The sequence below is a fragment of the Cuculus canorus genome, chromosome 13 (genome assembly GCF_017976375.1).
Source record: "Cuculus canorus isolate bCucCan1 chromosome 13, bCucCan1.pri, whole genome shotgun sequence".
Taxonomy (NCBI): Eukaryota; Metazoa; Chordata; class Aves; order Cuculiformes; family Cuculidae; genus Cuculus; species Cuculus canorus.
Genome location: NC_071413.1, coordinates 8,898,236 through 8,918,795, shown reverse-complemented (window position 1 = coordinate 8,918,795; position 20,560 = coordinate 8,898,236). Strand labels below are relative to the sequence as shown.

General features: G+C 37.7%; 1 protein-coding gene across 1 annotated transcript; it reads left to right on the top strand.

The window, feature by feature from the left end:
• The first annotated feature begins 356 nt into the window (after positions 1–356).
• Positions 357–18,858, top strand: BCO1 (beta-carotene oxygenase 1). The gene is made up of 11 exons (XM_054079137.1): positions 357–542; positions 4,561–4,689; positions 6,025–6,154; positions 6,660–6,807; positions 7,663–7,810; positions 8,877–9,097; positions 9,775–10,032; positions 11,224–11,326; positions 12,372–12,466; positions 14,371–14,482; positions 15,146–18,858. Exons 1-11 carry the CDS (start codon positions 479–481, stop codon positions 15,316–15,318), a joined length of 1,581 nt encoding a protein of 526 aa, XP_053935112.1. The 5' UTR covers positions 357–478; the 3' UTR covers positions 15,319–18,858.
• Positions 18,859–20,560: the final 1,702 nt, after the last annotated feature.

Genomic DNA, 20,560 nt, shown 5'->3' with positions numbered 1-20,560 from the left:
ATGTCACTCCCAAAGAGCCTAATCCGGAGCAGTGGGTAGAGACTTCTTTTCTTCTTCTATCCCCACCTGCCAAATGGCGCAAGCGCTCCTATACTGTGTTTGATATGCTGAAGGTGATGGGTCAGATTTGTTCTACCTGACTTCCTGGGTGTGCCCGGCTGCTTCAGAGAGGTTCTAAGGAGCAAACAGGCAAGTTAATGTTTTTCTTACTTCCCCTTTTAATCCTTGAAAGAGTTAATTTTAATGAGAATGTGCAAGAATTATGTGTATGTGCTAGGGATTAAAGATCAGCTATTATAAATTGTCAATCTATAAACCACCAGCTGCTGGCTCGCATTGCACTTTGACCTTATCTTTATATGTAACAGGAAGGAGCTGATCTCAGCCCAGACAGGAGGGGACCACTGCGCCTGCAGGAGCAGCGGGACAGAGGACACGGGAACCGTTTATTACACAGGAGCCGCTTATTACACGAGAGATGGATACAATATTCACTACAACTAAAGAAGAGCACCCAGAGCCCATAAAAGCTGAAGTGCAAGGTAAGTGACAGAAAATCTGTGCTAATACATGTGGTTACTTTGGTGTTTACAAATATGTAAACACTGAGATAGTTGTTCACCCAAATCAGCACTGAAAGGGGAAACGAGAAAGCGAGAGAGATAATTTTGTTTAAAAGATTGACCTCAAAAAATATTTATGTCCCGATTTATTGGGGGGTAGTTAATGTTTTGTGCATGTTATGGGCATTTCTGTGTACTTTACCAAAAAGCCAAGTTGAACGGAATCTACTGAATTTGGTGGTGAGGGAGGAAGCCTTCAGATTTAATCTGGTGACACCCCTCCCCCATGGCTCTGCTCAGGCTTTCGGTTTCTCCTCTCTGTAACCCTTCTCTACCCTCCCTCTGGCTGCTCATGCTCTTCCTTGCCTCCTGGAGAATGTCACTGAAATCTGGGACTCTTCAACAATAGTATTTCTAAACAGAAAAGCAGCAGTAATGGATGCCACCATGTACCATTAAAAAGAGGATTCAGAAGTTAATCCAGTAAAAACTGCGGAGTATCCTTCAGGGAGACAGTTTAAAGTGCCTCTCTAGGGATAAATGCTTGATCAATCTTTGATTTTTAGTGCTTTTTTTACTTTACATATGAGTTTTTTGCTACAGCTACAGGAGAGGTTTGTTGCTGAGAACCCAAATATATGCTGCATTTTTTGTAATAGGTAGTCCAAGAAACGGTTGGCATCTAATATTGATTTTAAAGTCAATTCCCAAGTACAGCACTAAAAAAGATGACAATTAAAACTTGCATGATCACATTGTTCAATTTGGTTGCTGAATTAGAAAAGACATTTCAAGTCAAAGTGTTTTGTTATAATTTGCAGTGGGTTTATGCCTTTTGATTTTTTTTTTCTCAAGACAAAAACTTATTATTGAAACATTTGATGTTGCAAACAAACTGTCAGACTTAATCTGTATTATGGAACGGTTTATTTGAACAAAGAGTCCACATTTCACTAAATAAAATAATGTAAAAAATTTTTCTATAATTGTAATGGTGACTCAGTATTTACTATTAAGAAATCTAAAGAGAACCTCAACCTCTTTCAATATTTTGCTAGCCCTATTCTCTGCCAGTATTTTGGCACCTTGTTACTCAATGTGTACACTGTAAATATGACCCCATATTATAACATTGGCTGTAATTTAACCCATGCTCTCCTAAACACTGTACAGCCATGCGATTGTATGAGACTCCAATAAACTTCCAAATATTTGGAGATTTTACTGCATCACTGTTTTGTCCTCACATAGTACAGAAATGTATCATTATTTCCACTTCAGACTCAAGCCTGAACTAAGAAAAGATACAAGACCCAGACTTTTAAAGCTATTTAAGCACTTTAGGATGTTGATTGGTACCCAATGTGATTTACAGAAATTCTCAGTTCCCACTAAGATGAATTTTCATCTAAAAACCCCACTAGATGACCCTTTGCTCCATACTTTTCATACTGGAATTATGCCAGCAATTGCACTGAATTACAGCAGAGATGCATCAAGGCTACATTGCCTTAAAAAGATCACCTTTTTTCACTGTTCATGTCTTCCAGTGAAATTATTTTATTGATTTGTTCTGGAACTTTTTGAGCATTGTTAATCTGATATAGAGGAATAATCTGTAAACAGAGTTTTTAGCCCTAGGAGCTGTGAGATGTTCACTGAATTGCAGAAATATCTGTTTATCTTGAATGATGGACCCCAAAGCAGAAGACAGTATTACTGGGTCAAAATGCAGTCATAAATGGCATTGGTAGAAGGGAGGAGCACAAAAGGTTGCACTCACTACACTGCAGTGGCCCACAGTACTGGAGAAACAGGAGGGCCTGCAATCTTCTGTTGCCGGATAACAGAAAAGTGTAGAAAGGGAAGTGGCAAGAACAAAATGCTAATATTTTAGGCATATTAGCACATTAAACTTGTTCAGCACTCCTTCGTCAGTAGTCAGCCAAACAAAAATTATGTATCTATTTGGAATATATAGTTTCTTAAGGTCATATCCTGTTCTCTCTGAAGGATCATTTTCTTCTGCTAACTTATGATTTCTTCACTGTCTTTTCGCCAACTATTTTTAGTTACTCAAGTTTTGTGCAATTATCTATATTACAGGTTAAACCTTGTTTATCTTATACCAAAAAGTATAATATTATTACATTGGAACTTCTTGTATTAGATAGGCAAGTAAGGTTTGCTTTTCAAAGCTCTTCCAGAATATAATAATAATAATGAATGTCCATCCATTGTGTCAATAATTCTTTATCTTCCTCATGTATTCTAGAACTGTAACCCTAATAAAGTTGTATGAGTCTTGCGGCATGCAATATTAGTCAGTTAGCCTGGTTGAGAATGTGTATTAGGTAAAGCTTACAACTACTATCCTTCCTTTGTGTCTGGATGTGGTTTTTTCCTACTGTACTTAGTGTCATTTGTTTGAAGAAATGGAAAATGTCCTTGTGTCCCTTACCTAAGAAGGTCACCATTTAGGAAATGTTATCCAAGAAAGCAAGCAAAATCCCTTCAGGATGTTTGGGACTATAACAGAAGATAGGTGAGGAGAAATTGTAAAACACGCTTGAGTGACCTTGCAGCTGAGATGCAGAAAAACGTATAAATCATACTAATCATTGCTTGGTCCTGTGTGCTTGACAAGTAGAACCTTTGTGCTTAGGTAGCATAGGCCTGTGATAAACTCAGGCCCATCCCAGAAAACATGCTTGAGATTCCTGCGCTGCTGCAAGAAAGATCAAAGTCAGTGGAAAACTGCTATGCCATTTGCCTAATAAATATGGGCAAAGCAGAGGGTTTGGTACTCACATTTTTTTAGCAAGGACCAAGCTCTGCCATTCCTGTGTTCCCTTTTGTGTTCCCTCTGCCCAGGTGCTGTTTCAGAGATCGCGTGGTTTGTGAGGTAATGGAAATAAATTTACTCTTTGCATTTCATCTGTGGCTTTGCGGTTGTTCCTGGATCCTGCCCGGGTTCAGCTCACACAGGATCACAAAAGGTCTAACAGCAAAACAATTGTTAACTCTCTGCAGCTGCATCAGCTTTGACAGATTTGTTTCCATGGGAGGACATTTCTGTCTGTTGTCAAGGGAGTCTTTATAAGGAAAGGCATTGACATATTCAACATGATGTCACAGACCAAATGATAAGGAGAATTAAAAGTTCTTAGTTTTTTTATGCGGAGGCAATGTTCTGTGCAGGCCTTGTGTGGAAAAGTAGTATGGGATCTTAAATATTCCCCTGGAAGGCACACACACAAATAAGCAAGTGAAGCTTCTAATTTAATATCTGATATGCTTTTGTTCAGCTCTTTAACACTAATGACATTCTTTAATTGTTGTTACTCTTTGTCTCAAATGGTAGGTAATGTATTTTTTTGCAGTGATTTGATAAGAAACGTTTTGTATTTGAATCTCAACAATATTTATGTATTTTTAGTATAATATTCCTACCCTTTATTTATGTTCAAAGCACCAACATTCTGACTAGTGTCACAGAAGAACTGCCAAAATGACTCTACATTATGTTGTGTAATTTAATTAATGCAATTTTTTTTAACTGGAATTCATTTAGCCTGAAGTTTAAATCAATGTACTGAAGGCCAATGCAAGTCATATAACCTATAAAATGTGTTTATTTACATAAGCTCTAGCTTTTCCTGGAATGAGTGAAAGGGTTTAAATGTATCACTTTAAAATCTGAGTTCAGGAAAGAAGTTTTATTTATTTAACTTTATTTAATTCCTGATCTTTAGCAAATTACATTCCAGCAATCTCATCTTCTTCTAGTTATTTCATACAGCAATATTCATGCAGAATATTATTACTGCCAAATTTTTGAGCAGGTCATATCTTCGTTAACCAGAAGTCCAATATATTTATATGCTATTACAAATCTTACACCCATAGTCTGTCTGTCTATGCCCTAAGGAAAATTATCCTGTAATGTAACCCTCACCTAAATGAACAGATACTGGTATCTTGGTTTTGTTCATAGGTCAGTTGCCCACCTGGTTGCAAGGGATACTTCTCCGAAATGGCCCAGGGATGCACACAGTAGGGGACACTAAGTATAACCACTGGTTTGATGGCTTGGCTCTGCTGCATAGCTTTACTTTTAAAAATGGTAAGTTGTTGCACATCAGAATTAAAAGCTCAACAGCTCACATGTTGGTGCCTAACGTTGCTGATTCTGTTTTGAGTTTGATTAGTGTTAGAATGTCACAGGTTTTGTGTGCAGAGTGACGTGTGTGGTGAGGTCGTAATGGCTTTCGGGAAGATCTCTCCAAACACGCATTCAGACTTCACTCTCCACAGCAGCAGCAAGAGGATCTTTGTTATCGGAGATAGATTAGGTGGTTGTTCTTTCTGAAGTGCCGAAGTTCAATATTGTGTGTGCTGCAGGACTGCCTGCAACGAGTCCTGAGCAGGTCACTGCAGGGCAGCCTTTGCCTTCCACTCAGAGCAAGAAAACCTCCATTGTTTCAAACTTGATCAACCACGAGTACTGTAATATCAGGGAGGGTTTCTGTTGTGGATGAACAACCTAGTTTCAGGGAAGACTAATGTTCCTCTTTTGGTATTTGGTTGCAGCTATAACAGCTGCCAAGAGAGAAACTCAGCCTCACTTACGTATACTTGACACCCCTACAAGCAGTTCTGTTATTTACCATTCTTGTGGAGGGAAAACAGGTAGCTCTCTATAAAAAACAATTTCATGTTTTTCTTTTCAATTAAAGCATTTTTTATCAGTTCAGCAGTTTTACAGTGTGAGGCAGGATGTTTTGCCCCTAGGTACTTGCTGCAAAAAGTATGTATCTGTAAAAGAACAGGGTTTTACTCATCATCCTCCATTCCTAGTCTTTTTTTTGTTTTCATTTCTGTGATCAGAACCTGCAACTGCAGGATTTCTTCTTAACAAAGTAACCCATAAAGAGATGACCAATGTTTTCAAAATTGCCACTTTATTTTACTTACCTAAAGAAAACAGACATAAGTTCAGGTTTAGTGATCCATTAATTTGATTAGGATAGACATTGATTCCTTCAATCAGTTTGTTACTCTCTCATAACTAAATTTTGCCAATACAGATATATCACCACTCGTGCATTGATGCATAGTTAATAATTTTTACACAGACTGTTTTGATTTACTGCAAGAGTTTATGCAACTCCCTTCTCCCCCCCCACCCCCAGTATGCCAGTATTGTCCAAATATGTTGGGAATTAAGGAAGCTATATAAATTGTTACCTATCTCAGCAGCCACAAGAGCAGTCTTGGGTTCCTTAGAGAGCTGAAAAAGCCTTCTAAACCAGGGATTCAGCAGAATTGCCAGTTTCATTGCAAACTTTTCTTAGCTAAAGGATGTCTGCTTGAGAAACTCTTTCTCTGACTTTACCTATGCTAATTTCCTAAAGAATTCAGTAAAAAATGTGATTGAAACCTGTTTGGCCTTTGTCAGGTGAAGTTTACTACAGAAGCAAGTATCTCCGAAGCGACACATATAACTGCAATATAGAAGCAAACCGAATCGTGGTGTCTGAATTTGGAACTATGGCTTATCCAGATCCATGCAAAAACATATTTGCCAAGTAAGTGATGCTTTTGCAACAAGATTCTTCTATCTACTTATCTGTCCAGCACAGATGTCTTTCTGTTTACTCTTGACACACATTTACATGTAAAAAACCTCTTTATTGAAAATTCACAAAAGTCTAAGAGATCCATCCAGCACTGTACTCTTTGTTATCCTAAGGCAAATATTTTAAATTCATTTTACCAGCAATATTGGCTGTTTTATTCACTATTGCAAGTAGATTTTGTTGTAACTTTAAAAAAACACGTATTTTTTTTTCCAAGTGTCTCACAGAAGTTTATAAAAATGATATTCTGTAAGGGGAGAAGCAGCAAGAAAGGAAAAGATTAAGACATTGGGAAGGAATTTATGAAAAGTTCATTTAACAAAAAGAAGAAAAGCATCAACAGCTGCTGCTGTGCATGGCCCCACGGCTCGGGGACCTGCTGCTGTGTGCGGGGTGAAAGCAGGTACAGCCTCTGCTGCTCTCACGAACCGGTGCAAAATTTCCCTCTGTACAGGGCATTCTCCTATTTGTCTCACACCATTCCTGAGTTCACAGACAACTGCCTGATCAACATTATGAAAACTGGGGATGATTTTTATGCTACCAGTGAGACTAACTTCATCAGGAAAATTAATCCACAGACTCTGGAGACATTAGAGAAGGTATAAAAGACTGTCTGTCCTTCTGGTTCCTCATCTGCTAATGTTTCAGGCTGACTCATAAGGTTCCATTCACGTGCAAGATGCAGAACTGGAAAGATATTTCTTCTGCTATTCCTTTACTTTTGAAATCATAGTAAAGTGAAATAATAAAGATACCAGATCTTTTAGTAACGCATGAGTTCAAAGTTAAATCCTGGGTAGAATGGGAAAAGCTGGGCTTTGAGCAATTTTACTTGTGCATAATCTTGCAAGATTGCAGGAATAATACCACATATCATGCTCATGACATAATTATTTTGGATGATTTCCATTCTTATCCATCTGTAGTTATCAAGTGATTTACATAATTAATGACTCAGTAGGTCAGTTATATGACTACTTTTCAAGTACTTTATGCAAGATATTACTTAATTATTAAAATGAAATCTTTTAGTATTGAAATATACAATGAGTCTTGTCTAGCATGCTGTACAGTTTGCGTACAGTTTCCAGGCTTTAAATCAAATAGAATTCTTTTTGCTGCAGAAGATCGCTAGACTCATATCCCTACTAAATAAACTGCCTGCAGGATGAAATGAGCATTTGCAGAGTAACTTTAGTCAATGCTTCCATTGTGTTGTGTGGCTGCAAGGGAGAGGTAAATATCGTTCTGATTCTGTAACTTGGTTTAGCCTTGAATTAGGAAAGCATTTGACTACCCACATAAGTGATTTGTTTAAATTTCAAGGCCTGTTGAAAATGGGGTACCAATGATAGGCTGACGGTGCTAAAAATCTGGTGGATTTGTGGTGTTAGCTGAGATGAATTTTAATTCTCTTACATATCTCTAAAATCTCCTATCATATGATTTTCTAGGTTGACTACAGCAAATACATAGCTGTAAATGTGGCAACTTCTCACCCGCATTACGACAGTGCTGGAAATACTCTCAACATGGGTACTTCAATAGTCGATAAAGGGAAGACAAAATACATTATGTTTAAGATTCCTCCCTCTGTGCCAGGTAGGATATACCTTTTATCAGTATTTTCCAGAAACTGGTTAGCAATTTCTTTTCTTCTGAGGTTGAGGGGTGGTGGTAGAGCTCTTTGAGAAACCAATGGCATTCATTATCTTAATTTTAACTTATTGTCAACTTGATGTTAACCTGTTAGCCTGTCTGGGGATGTGCTATTACAAAAGTTCATCTTGAATACTGTATAAACAGGGTATTTCAGTATAAAGAACACTGCTTTTTGAAGAATGCTACTTTGAATATTGCTAGAGTGAACTAACTCTTTTAGAAGGATTTCCATTCGCTGTATTGTGATATGTAGAGGGAGGATAAACAGAAACAATTTTAATTTATAGAGCAGTATATATAATTAAAATTATAAATTTTAATTTTCTTCATAAATGAAAATGCTCTTAAAATGCTGATAGTGTGATTATAGGAAAGCATAATGCCAAGCAATGTCTAATATGGAATTAATTTCTCTCTAATCTGGCCTACACTAGGCCCCGCTGAAATACTGTCCTTTATTCACAGAGCAAATCACTTGCTCTTTTTCCTTCAAGACAGTCTTTTTTTTTGTGGTGTTGTTTAAAATCAGCTGCTAGTGTGATGTCTGTCCTCCTTATTGAACAATCAAGAGGCCTTTCACAGCTGAAAGGTTAGTTTGTAATTTCGAGCTGAGGCTCAGACAAAGCCACCATAGATCAAACAGGAACATCTCCTTATAAATTCAAAAACACAAGGGTATTTGACCCCTTTATAAAGCTGCTGATTTAATTAAGCATCTTTTTCCTCTGTGCTGGGACTTCTGAAGAAGTGGAATCAAATTGTAAGACAAAGGGGCTCTATCTGAATGGATCCAGCATTGTGATACTACAGTGTTGCTTCACTCAGATGCACACTTCTGAGTGTCTTAATGCTGCAGGAGGACACAAACCAGTTTCTGAACAGGGAAATGCAAATAAAACTGACAGGACCCTGTTCTTTCTAACTCTATACATGGGAGAAATCCAAGCGCAAGATTGGTTTGGAATTTATTATAAATATAATTTTATTTTTTATCATTTACATTCAGAAAAAGAAAAGAAGAAATCTTGTTTTAAACATATGGAAGTGGTGTGCTCCATCCCTTCTCGCTCTCTGCTGAACCCAAGCTACTACCATAGCTTTGGAATCACAGAAAATTACATTATCTTCGTAGAGCAGCCATTCAAACTGGATATTGTCAAAATGGCAACTGCTTACATCCGAGGTGTGAACTGGGCTTCCTGCCTTGCCTATCACAAGGAAGAGAAGGTATATGTTCTAATGCTGAGCAGTAGAATCAGCCAGGCCAGTGACCTCTTCCGCACTGTTCTGTTTTTCATCTGCTTCATTAATTTCAGTAACCCCTCACTTTTTTCAACCCTTGACTTTCAGGTTGCACATTTTTTTACAAGTTGTATTTTTTTAACCTATGTCCCATCTCCAGAAATTTCACAAATAAATATCTGATGCTGAAGTGCTTGAGAAAGAAGATAATTTGGCATTGTTAGAAATATTGTGTGCTAGCAGAGACATTTAAAACTGCACTAGCATCCTCAACACATGCAGTTGCTCCCAGGCCATGCTGAGGTACAGGGCACCAGCACAAAGCACTACAAACACTCTGGACAGAGGCAGATTTATTTAATGTGAAAATAGAGCAGGGGATTTTACAGGTTTTACTGGAAAGCATCAGTCCTCAGCCTAGCCCAAACAGTAATTTGCAACAGTAAAATGAGTATAAAGCACATCTACACTCATTTTAGTCCTGTATTTTTGGTCTTCAGGTTGGATCATCTTGTCGCCTAGCAGCAAAACCTGAATTCTTAATATGCTTCAGTAGAAAAAGACGATACATTAGAATGTTACTGCCTGCCATTAGAAAACAGTTTCCTAAATTACTACTTGCTGACCATTAACAGTTTTAAATAATGTTTCTTATCTTTCAGACTTGGTTTCACTTTATAGACCGGAAGACTAAAAAAGAAGTATCCACCAAATTTTATACTGATGCTATGGTGATTTTTCACCATATAAATGCTTATGAACAGGATGGCCACATTATTTTTGATATTATTGCCTATGCAGACAACAGCTTGTATGATATGTTCTATTTAAAAAATCTGACTAAAGACTTTGAAGAGAAGAACAAGCTTACTTCTGTACCAACCTGCAAACGATTTGTTGTTCCTCTGCAGTATGACAAGGTAGAAAGAAAACGGCTTTTTAATCAGTTCTCTCATCAGTAATTTAGTTGGCTCTTTCATCAGTAATTTAAAATACATTGGTGTGCACAATGAGTGAATTATGAGTTGCCAGCCCTTATGAGCAGATTTCTGATTCTTTAAAAAATAATGCATACACGAAGTGTGCAGGAGTTCTGGTTTGTGTAGGTATTGTGAAAAATGCCATGAGCAGATGGACATACAGGTACATGGCTCTAGGTTCTGATACCATCGATTATGGAGAACAGGGCTATTCAGTGTATGTGATTTCCTTACTAGCAAGATTGTTTGTAAAATGCTATCAAATAGCAGATACATCAACTTGGCTGTTGATTGAAAGGGCATGCATGAGGTTTTGCACAATGTTTCTTCCATTTTACTGAAAGCCTGTCTATAATATACTCATGTTCACAACTGTTGCAATGGTTTTATTTAAATTACAAGATTTCATTTAAGTGGGACATTTACCAAGAAAAGGAAAGATTTTATCTTTCAATTTAATTTAAAACATCATTTTACGTCATTGTTTGCAGGGAAGATTTTATACTGCCCAGCAATTTGGGCAAGTTTCTGCCTGATACATTTGGAATGGATAATACTTTTTCTTTCTACATACTAGAATCTTGCTGCTTTGTTCATGTCTCAAAAACAGTTATGCAGCAGTGACGAAGGATGCGTTGGATCACACCAGCTATCCAAACTACCCTGCAATCTTAAGAATTTGGCAGTAGCGTATTAAAAGCAGGAGTGTGTTACACCTGGTTTTGCATTTGATTTATAGCAGGTGCAAAGAAACTAATCTTGGTGACTTTTAGTGTGAAATTGATGCCTAATTCCTTGAAACCCATCTTCATTAACTACATTCACAAACCATGCAATCCATTTATTGTGCTTCTGGAACACAGCCCTGTCTATCTAAATCTTTCTAAAGACTCAGCATGATTCACAATGATTGCTCCTTGATATATTAATATCCTCTGAGTATAACAAGATTTCTAAGGAAAAGGTCAGGGTCTAACATTACCAGATAAATGCTGTAAGAATTAACTTCTTGAAGCTGGATTATTTGTTCCATCCCAAAATCGTTTATATTTGTATCAAACCTGATGAAAGATCTAAATTATAAGCATATTCTTAGAGACACATTACTTTTTCAGTGTATGTCTCTTTCAGGATGCTGAAGTAGGTTCTAACTTAGTCACATTTCCATCTACCGCCACTGCTGTAAAAGAGAAAGATGGCAGCATCTATTGCCAGCCTGAAATACTATGTAAAGGTGAGACATACCCAGTATACAAATCAGAAATATATGTTCTCTTACACCTGCGTATCTGCATTCTAATAACGCCTCAGAGCTGTTCGTATACGTCAGATCTTTATGAAGCTAAGAGGGACAAAACTTTTCATTAAAGTGTTTAGTGTAGTTATTGACAGTATGTTTTTCTTCCTTACTTCCCTCCTCTGGTTCTATCAAGTAATATATGACCCTGAGCCTCCCATATATATATTTATCAAGAGTGAAATCCTTTAAATGTTTGAAGTTACATCTTTTATATTAATATAGGATCCCAAGTGTGATCTTGCAAGTATTACTATGGCTTGCAAATCTACCTGTTACGAGAGTAGTTTTATTTAAATAGAATCATAGAATAGTTTGGGTTGGAAGGGACCTTAAAGATCATCCAGTTCCAACCCTCCTGCCATGGGCAGGGACACCTCCCATTGGATCAGACTGCCCAAGGCCCATCCAACCTGGCCTTGAACACCTCCAGGGATGGGGCAGCCACCACTTCCCTGGGCAGCCTGTGCCAGGGCCTCACCGCTCTCATAGTGAAGAAATTCCAATGGTTCCGTTATAAATAGTAACATCAGTTATTGATGTATATTATAAAGATTGCCTCTGAAAGTGGATTTTTAATGTTTTTTTTTTCAGGGGATAATAACAGGAAGATCTAAAGAGTATTTATTTACCTAAAGTGAAAGTAATGGTAGCTTCCAATTATATCTCAGACGTTCACATCTCATGTATTTATGAAGAAAGAGAAAGAAACCCAAACCAAAAAAACCACTCATAAGTTTCAATATAATGAATCCATGAGAATGAAAAATTGTCATGTTTGAACCCTGGTATAATTATTTTGTTATTAATATCCATCTTCAACCTTTTAAAAATTCAGACATATAAAAAAATCTATGCAACACCTGTCTTAAATATTGTCAAGGTTTTTCATAGGGTAAAACTTGAAGATTGGCATATGTAAATGTACATTTGAGTTATTTCTCTTCTCTTGTTCCTAAGTCTTGAACTCTATTTTATCCAGGGATAGAACTGCCTCGCATAAACTACGACTATAATGGCAAAAATTACAACTACATCTTTGCAACAGAAGTGCAGTGGAGGCCAGTTCCTACCAAGGTACGATTAACATTTACAGAGTCAAGAACTGTACTGATAGAACACAAATCAAACTTAAGCAGCTATAAGTAGACCATGCTTTACTAGTTTGGCCCAAAATATAACCTAATCTGCATTCATACATGCAAATTCAGTTTGTGGTTCTGAGTAGTAGTAGTTCCATAGGCAGCAGAACAAATTCTTTCTTACAGAGACTTGAGATTCGATTCTCGAGTATTCAATAGTGTATGTGTTTCTCTCAAAACTTTTCCTGTTGGTGGGTCATTCACATGCACAGAAACACAAAATGCCTAAATTCTTATAAAGGTGAGCTCATGTTGTACTATTTTTTTCATAAAGTGTTAGTAAACTCAGCCTTCTTTATCCAGCTTTATATGCCTGCAAAGTCTCTTGAACTCAATAGTTACTGAGATCCTCACTTTTCTGCACAACTGGGCTAAACTTCTGTAATGTGCCAAGAGCTACAAAGGAGAGAGTAGGAAAAAGAAGTACTAGACAAACATAGATCTGTAGTGTCTTTTTCCCTTTAGGAAGCCTAACTAAAAAATATGTTATTACAACAGTATCCAATTAATTAATAGTAGTAAAACAACATCTAATTTTTCAGAAGGTTTTATCTTTTGCTAGCTAGTTCTGTATTAGAGGGTAGCAAATGCTTCATTTGTGTACACATGATGCCAGCTTTTTAGGAGAGAGCCTAGAGTACAAATAGATTAAGATGAAAAGTATTAGTGGTTGAAGGTAAGAGCATTGTACAGACAAACTCTCTCTTTATAATTCTTGTTCTGTGACTATAAGGCAGCGTAATTTGAGTTCACTGTTGGTTCTTGTATATAATTACCACAACTGATTACAAAATAAAGCTGGATTTCTGTATGATGCAAGAAAATTTATTGCAGCACCACTGACAGGAGCTCAAATAAATCTGCAAGTTTGTGATTCCCAGTGTAGATAATCCCTGCTTCACTTAAATATAATAAAAAAATGCTGTTAAAAGATTTTTTTTTCACATCTGTTACTCTTTATTGAACGCAGGCACAACAACTATGTATAATACTTACATAGTATTCTGTCAGCAAAATTGCTGCCATATTGTTAGGAGGGAGAATTCTTCCAAATTCTTCCTCCAGTAATTTGAATAGTTTCATTTTTATGTAAACATATTTTTTGACTAAAGGGAAAAAGGGAAAAGAATATAACTGCATCTGTACGGGTAGAGAAAAAGCCTTAATAGAATTGAACTGAAAATGCTGTGCATCCTCATTGGTGATTGCTTTGGTCAGGCACTTGACCAGTTAATGAGGTGAAAATCTGTAGTCTGTTCCTTCAGTAACCACCAGTATCTGTGTGGGATGCTTGCCCCATTAGTATGAATTTTACACATCACTATTAATAGCCTTTGTTCTGGCATGTATGTCCTACTTAACAACAGAAGGCCCTGAGAAATATTGAGGTCACAATAAAAGGAGTATTATTTGCACAGTTATAAAATGGAAGGTTTAAATCCTGTTTCCTGCTTTACTGCAGAATTGCAGTGATTTGGCATGAGTCACTTAAATCTTCTGGGTCTTCGACTCTTCCTCTGTATAGTGAGGGATTTGTTATAGTGAAGATTCTTTCCTGATCTGCTGGTATTTGTAAATCACTTCAAACCCATAAGTGAAAGGTGCAATTGTGATCTAATGAAATGAAATTGCAAGAACACCGTGTGATTGTACAGCCACTAAATATGACTCCGAAGTTTAATGTTTTCCAGGTGTTTCCTTCTTGTAATGACACATGCTGTGTTCCTCCATAACTCTTAGCATTGGTCCCCCCTGCCAGCAGTCAGTTCATCTTGTACCTTTGGAATAAACCACTGTCTGGGTCACTGATGTTTTTCTTTTCTGGTCACAACGATTTAGATTGTAAAATTTAATATCCAGACAGAGGAGATGCTCCACTGGGAAGAGGACCACTGCTGGCCATCCGAGCCTGTTTTCGTTCCCAGCCCTGATGCAAGAGAAGAGGATGATGGTAAAAGAATGGCAACATTCTGAAATTTGGAGTTACATAAGTTTGGCATTAAATCTTACAAGTTTCATTGTTCTTAGTCAAGAAATCTGTTTTGATGCCTCCACTGTGAGATTAAAATTTGCACTAACCATTTTACTCCTGCAGACAAAAAAAACCCAAAACAGCAATGAACCAAAATCACCTTCTTTAATATCCCGAGGTAGCCATAAAAACCAAAACCGATGCCGAGGACTTTCCAAAGAGCCACTCAGAGCTGGATATATCAATGGTCTGGGTTGCTGAAGCTGTGGGAATTCAGTGTTATTATAGATGAAAATGTGAAGTGGCACTGCAAGTATCCCTGTCATCTTGATCCAATTTTGTTCTCAGGTGACTCCTTGCACAGGCAAAAGGCAAACAGCTAAAAAGATGAGTCAGAACTGCCAGGTACACAACACAGTGTTGGGTTGGATTTTTTCCTTCCCAGTGAATGGCAGGCAGACCAGAAAAAAGCACAGGAGTGAACCATTCATTAGTTCTTTAGCACTCTCAGCAGACCTCTTAATCTAGTAAGCAGTTCAGTTGGTGTCCTAAAATTCTGAGTAAGCAAAAATTGTTTCCTGACAGTGTTGTCTTTTCTCCTTTTCTACTATGTGCTTCTAATTCTTCATTTATATGTCACAGGTGTTGTTCTGACGTGTGTTGTGGTGTCTGATCCAAAGGAAGCACCCTTCCTACTTGTCTTAGATGCTAAAACATTCAAAGAATTGGGCCGAGCCAAAGTACATGTAGAAATGCATCTGGACCTACATGGAATATTTATACCAGAGAAAGATTTGAAGACTGAGACTGAATAAAATGCTATTCATCCTATTACACAGACTGAGACAACCTTCTACTGAATGTGGGATAATACCATTCAGGAACAACCTTATCTTATGACAAAAAATGACTAAATATAATCTCTTCAATAACTCTATATAATCTCTTATAAGAGATAGCAATAACTTTTACTACAAATAATTACATGCACAACTAGTACATAACTATTCCAAAAGAAGGATGATCAGTATTACGTGCTAATATTGTATACGACTTGTGGGGCAGGGAATAGGAGACAAAGATAACAAGAAATGTTTTGAGTACAGTATAGCTTTCTGAGCAAATGAAATACTGTATTTATAGGGTGATGCACTATGAGTCACATATGTCTGCAGGTCACATAACTTTCATGGACTGTTTCAAGACTGCAGCTCACAATGAAAGTTGTCTCCTGCCAGAAAACCTCAGGTTAAACTGTCTGCTGTGATACTAATAGTTCATGGCAATGCATTCTCTTGGTGCTTGATTTCCTAAAGACCACCATAACCAAAGTATTACATGGAGGTGCTACAACTTTCTAATTTAGAACCTAAAAAAACCTGCTTTGCTAATAATTTCATAGTGTGTTTTCCCATTTTATGTTGACAAAACCGAATAACTTGAAATAGAATATATGGGTTTTTATAGCATTCAATTATACTTTAGTACTATTCAGTCAAGTATTTTGTATTTAAATCAGTTTTCCTTAAGGAGACTATCTGACGTGACATTTCATGTAATTAGATGATTACAGTGTGTAAAAGATAAACAGAAATATAATATTTATTAATATTACTAATAGTCTTTGTTAATAACTGTATGTATATGAATGAGGGCAGTATATTTCTAGCAGAACTCAGATCCATGTGTTCAACAAATTGTGAGGTGACAGACCTAAAGTAGACTTCATCTGAACTACATGGTAGCTGAAACTACAAGCTATTGCTAAGTTAAGCATTTGCTTTATTGTCTGCTTGGGAGCATCCATGTTCTGACATGGATTTGTCATTGCCTGTAACAGACGCTTCCTAATAAAAGTACACAACTCTCATTTATAGTCACAATTAAAAAGCACATTTCAACATAGAGTTCAAATGCCAAGTATACTGTGACTGGTTTTTGTTACAGGATGGCATTTCTTAATGCCTGAGTACATTTCTGTTTTCTGATTTGGGGCATTGCTTTTTCTTTATATGAGAGGTTTTCTTCTTTGAATCATATTTTCCCGTCATAACTGCATTTATTGTTGGAGCCATCTTTACTGATGGAGAAAACTAGATGTACAATCCACCCATTTTAGGTGTTCATCTGGTCTGTCTGTATCACTGCACTACTCTGGTATCTCTCAGTTATATATGCACTTTCACAGTGTCTCTGCTGCTCACTGTGTTTTACAGGTAAGAAACAATGTAATCATTGTTATTCACTGTCTTCCCATCATATGAGAATCTGGGCTTTGGTGGCTTTTTTGTGATTACGTAAGATGTTTACGGCAGAGCAGGAAACAAATCAACATCAGTTCTTGTTTGCTCTGTAACCCTTGCGAAGGCAACCACAAAGCAGATAATCAGTCACTGAAAATAATGAGAGTTTACTTAGCACTCCGACAAACAAAAATAAACCCTAAGTTCAAGCGTTAAGAATATTGCTACACAACTACCATAAGAATTCCTAAGTTTCATGAAGAATCCTTTAGAAAGATGACCCAAAATGTGCACAATCACTCACTCACAAAAGGAAATCTCTCACTCAAGGGTGCCCAGAAGATAGGATCACTGACCCAAAGGGGTGAGGGCTCACTCAAGGATATAGCCAGAATAAATAATTATTCACCAAAAGGAGGATGAGAGCACTCAGTTCCAGGGAAGTTACCTTGGGTGGTGTTACAATCCCAAAGGGAGAGTCCCAACTGCTGACCCACATCTCTGAGGAGGGACTGGCTCCAGTTAGCTCTCTGGTGGGACCAAATATATGAGTCGAGTCTGATGTTTGGTCACTCTAACTGGCTGGAGACCAGGGCTCTGTGCCTGGCAACAGTTCTCTACCCTACTCCCCTGGCCCCAGTGGCATCAGGATGAGTATGGTGGTTTCAACAGCTGGGTAGCCCCAGTCTTTGTGTCTTTGGAAAGACTGATGTCTGTTAGGTGTTCAGCAGGCCCAGATCTTGTTGGGTCCTTGTCAGGGCAATTGCACCTGCCACAGTAACAACTGCACCTCCCTTTCTCTGCTCCAGTCTTTGTAAGTATAAAGAATATACAGGCTATTTATAATGTGAAAAAGTCACAGTGGTCAGATCTAGAGTGAAAATATGCAGTCTGGAGCATTCAAATGTTTATATAGTCCATAAAACGGAAATAGACGTTGCACTAAGCACTGTCTGCAGGAATAGGCATCTTTAGTGGTTTCAAGGTATATTACTATTGGTAGTTAAGAGAACTTTATCTTCTAAAGAAGAAATTGAATTTAATTTTTGTAAGTAATATGGAACCAGTACTGGAAGGGAAGACTGACTTCTGATGTTGGCGAAGAACACCAGCTGTGAGGTTGTTTCTTTTAATCTGAAAAAGTTTGAATTTAAGAAGTCCTGCAAATCTTGAATGAATCAAAATTAATCAAAAGTCTAACCATTATTATACACCTCCCTTTAAGAGTTTGTCTCCAAAATTTCTTCTCTAGAACTCATAGTGTTATGTTTTTGGATGATCATGAGCTTTGATATAGGAGTTAGTTGACTTTAGAGGAGCCAATTCTTATTGGCAAACATGACATGATAGGGGGATATTCACTGTGAAAACAATCTGCAGTCTAAGAAAGAAAATGTGTTATTTATCTTCATGTAGAAATATTTCAGAAAATAAATAGCAAGAACTTGTCTCGGGTATAAAATTTTAAACAGTGTGCTGTATTCACTTGGTTGGTATTACACAGGATTTGATTAGCGTCCAGTTTGTACTCAACCTGAAGAGGAACAGAGTGATGTAAATCCAGATTTGCCAGTCTCAGTATCCTCCTCTGGCAGAGACAAGATGAATAAAACCATAAGGCTAATCACAAATTTGTTCAAGAATGCTTTTAGCAGTTGCACTAGTAATCTGATGAAACATTTACCCTGAATATGGTAATATACTGTATCATTTCCAGGCTGACAATTGCAAGGGGAATGTATACGTGTTTTGCCAAGTGGCTGCAAGGCTTGTGGGTTTTCTTTGTTGTGGTAACATGGCACATGCTAATGAGTCTGTCATTTGGTTTGCTTCTCTGGCATCCTTCACTGTGAATGAAATCTTGAGGGACAGAAAGGTTTCATTCTTCTTTTGCACCAAATTAAGTCATAAATCAGCCCAGTGAAACTAGTGGAGTTATTGTAATGGCATAAAAAAGAATCTAGATTCAGTGACTGCAAATAAAAACAGTAAGCGTAGATAGCTCCACAAAAGAAAAAAAATACAGTTGAGCAAGAGAACCAGACCACGGGTGTGCATACATGTAATTACTTCAGAGATGTTACAAATGGCCCTCTTATTGGTAGAGTGGTTTGGAGGTGTTTTGGTTTTTTTTTTTTTTTTTTTATTAATGGGTTTCCTTAATGGAACAAATAACAAAGCATAACAATTAATTTATTCTCTGGAGGTGGATATTATCAGTTACACCTTGTCTCATTGCCCCACTTATGTGGCAGGAGAAGCAGAAACACTGTTTACTAAGACGAGTTAAAAACCAGATATACAGCTATGTTTTCCTGCATAACAACCTATGCAAGAGGCACAGAAACAAACCAGTGTTTTTCTTTTTAAATAACCAGGCCACTCAATGACAGCTTTTGCAATAATTTAAACCACTATTCCCATAGGTATGCAATTAACAAAGTATTAATAACAAGGAAAATGCATCCTTCACCAGCACTGCAAGATGCAGAGAGCTCCCTGCTCTCATTACCCTCAAGGAGAGCTGGGGATGTGTCCTTTGGATCTCTTCTGCTCTTCCTCGTTCTACACCTGACATCCTGGATAATCATACCCAAACCAGAAGAAGTAGCCTTCTAATATTTTTAAATGGGTATATTACCACAATAAGTAGAGCAATGTTGCTTGTGTTTAATGCAGATTAATATGTTTTCAGGCATTCCATCAAACCAGGACATGAAACACATCCTCTGCTTCCAAAACTCTTGTTCAAAGGTGCGCAACACACCTAGAGAGAGCATGGTACTCTTTTCCATTTCCCCTCTGCACTCGATCAAGTGTTTAGCTGTAAACACTGGCTTAAACTGGGCTATTCACACTCTCCACAAGCAGACACTTGGTGTAGTGTTTTGACTACTGGGGTCTACGTGTGCAGATGTCCTAGCCAAAATCTCCCTCTGGAGAACAAACCAGCATTGTGTCTAGCTCAGAAAGGACAATATTGGCTTTGTAAAGTCATGTGTTTCTGTTTCCTGTGGGGGCATTTCCAGATAACTTTGTTCTCTTTCCTCGTGGTAAAATAATTTGGAGACACCATCAAACTATGAATCATAAAATAAAATTCAAGTTCTCCACACTTCAAAGATATGTATTTTTGACATCACTGATTTAAAGAAATGCAAATAATGAATACATGTGACCCATCACAGCTTTATCAGGTCAGGGCCTCTGAAAATCCTCTTCTCTCTGTGAAAAATGGAAAGTGCGGTGTTCTTTGTTTGTTCCACAGCCTCAGAAAACCAAGTCTTGAACTGACTGTGAGGGCAGGAGGTTGCTGCTGTGTTTGCCTGGATTGTCAGTGCAGCAGATCACAGCTTTTGAAACACTTCCACTCGGTGCAGTTTCACAACTTAAACAGTGGATGATGTTAAAGAGAACAGCAGCAGATGCAATCAAGTATTATCTCCTAATGTGCAATTAAGCACGTTAAGTATATGGCCTAAAAACTTGTGAAGTGTTGTGAAGAAAATCTTTTTTTTCCTCAAAAGAGCTTATTTCCAGCTGCCAGCTCGGGATAGCGGCACCATCCAAGAGCCTCACTGGATTTCATTCTCCTTTCTTCTTTTGTCTCATCCTACTGCCTACCATTTTCCCCGCCAGGTCAGGTAGGGGAGGGGGAGAAGAATCACAGAAGGGACTTTAAAGCCCATCTAGTTCCAAACCCCCTGCCATGGGCAGGGACACCTCCCACTGGATGAGGCTGCCCAAAGCCCATCCAACCTGGCCTTGAACACCTCCAGGGATGGGGCAGCCACAACTTCCCTGGGCAACCTGT

Coding starts and splice junctions, on each gene's coding strand:
- BCO1 (XM_054079137.1), top strand. CDS start 479: ATGGATACAATATTCACTACAACTAAAGAAGAGCACCCAGAGCCCATA. Junction 6,808..7,662: donor CTCTGGAGACATTAGAGAAG/GTATAAAAGACT, acceptor ATGATTTTCTAG/GTTGACTACAGCAAATACAT. Junction 12,467..14,370: donor GGAGGCCAGTTCCTACCAAG/GTACGATTAACA, acceptor ACAACGATTTAG/ATTGTAAAATTTAATATCCA.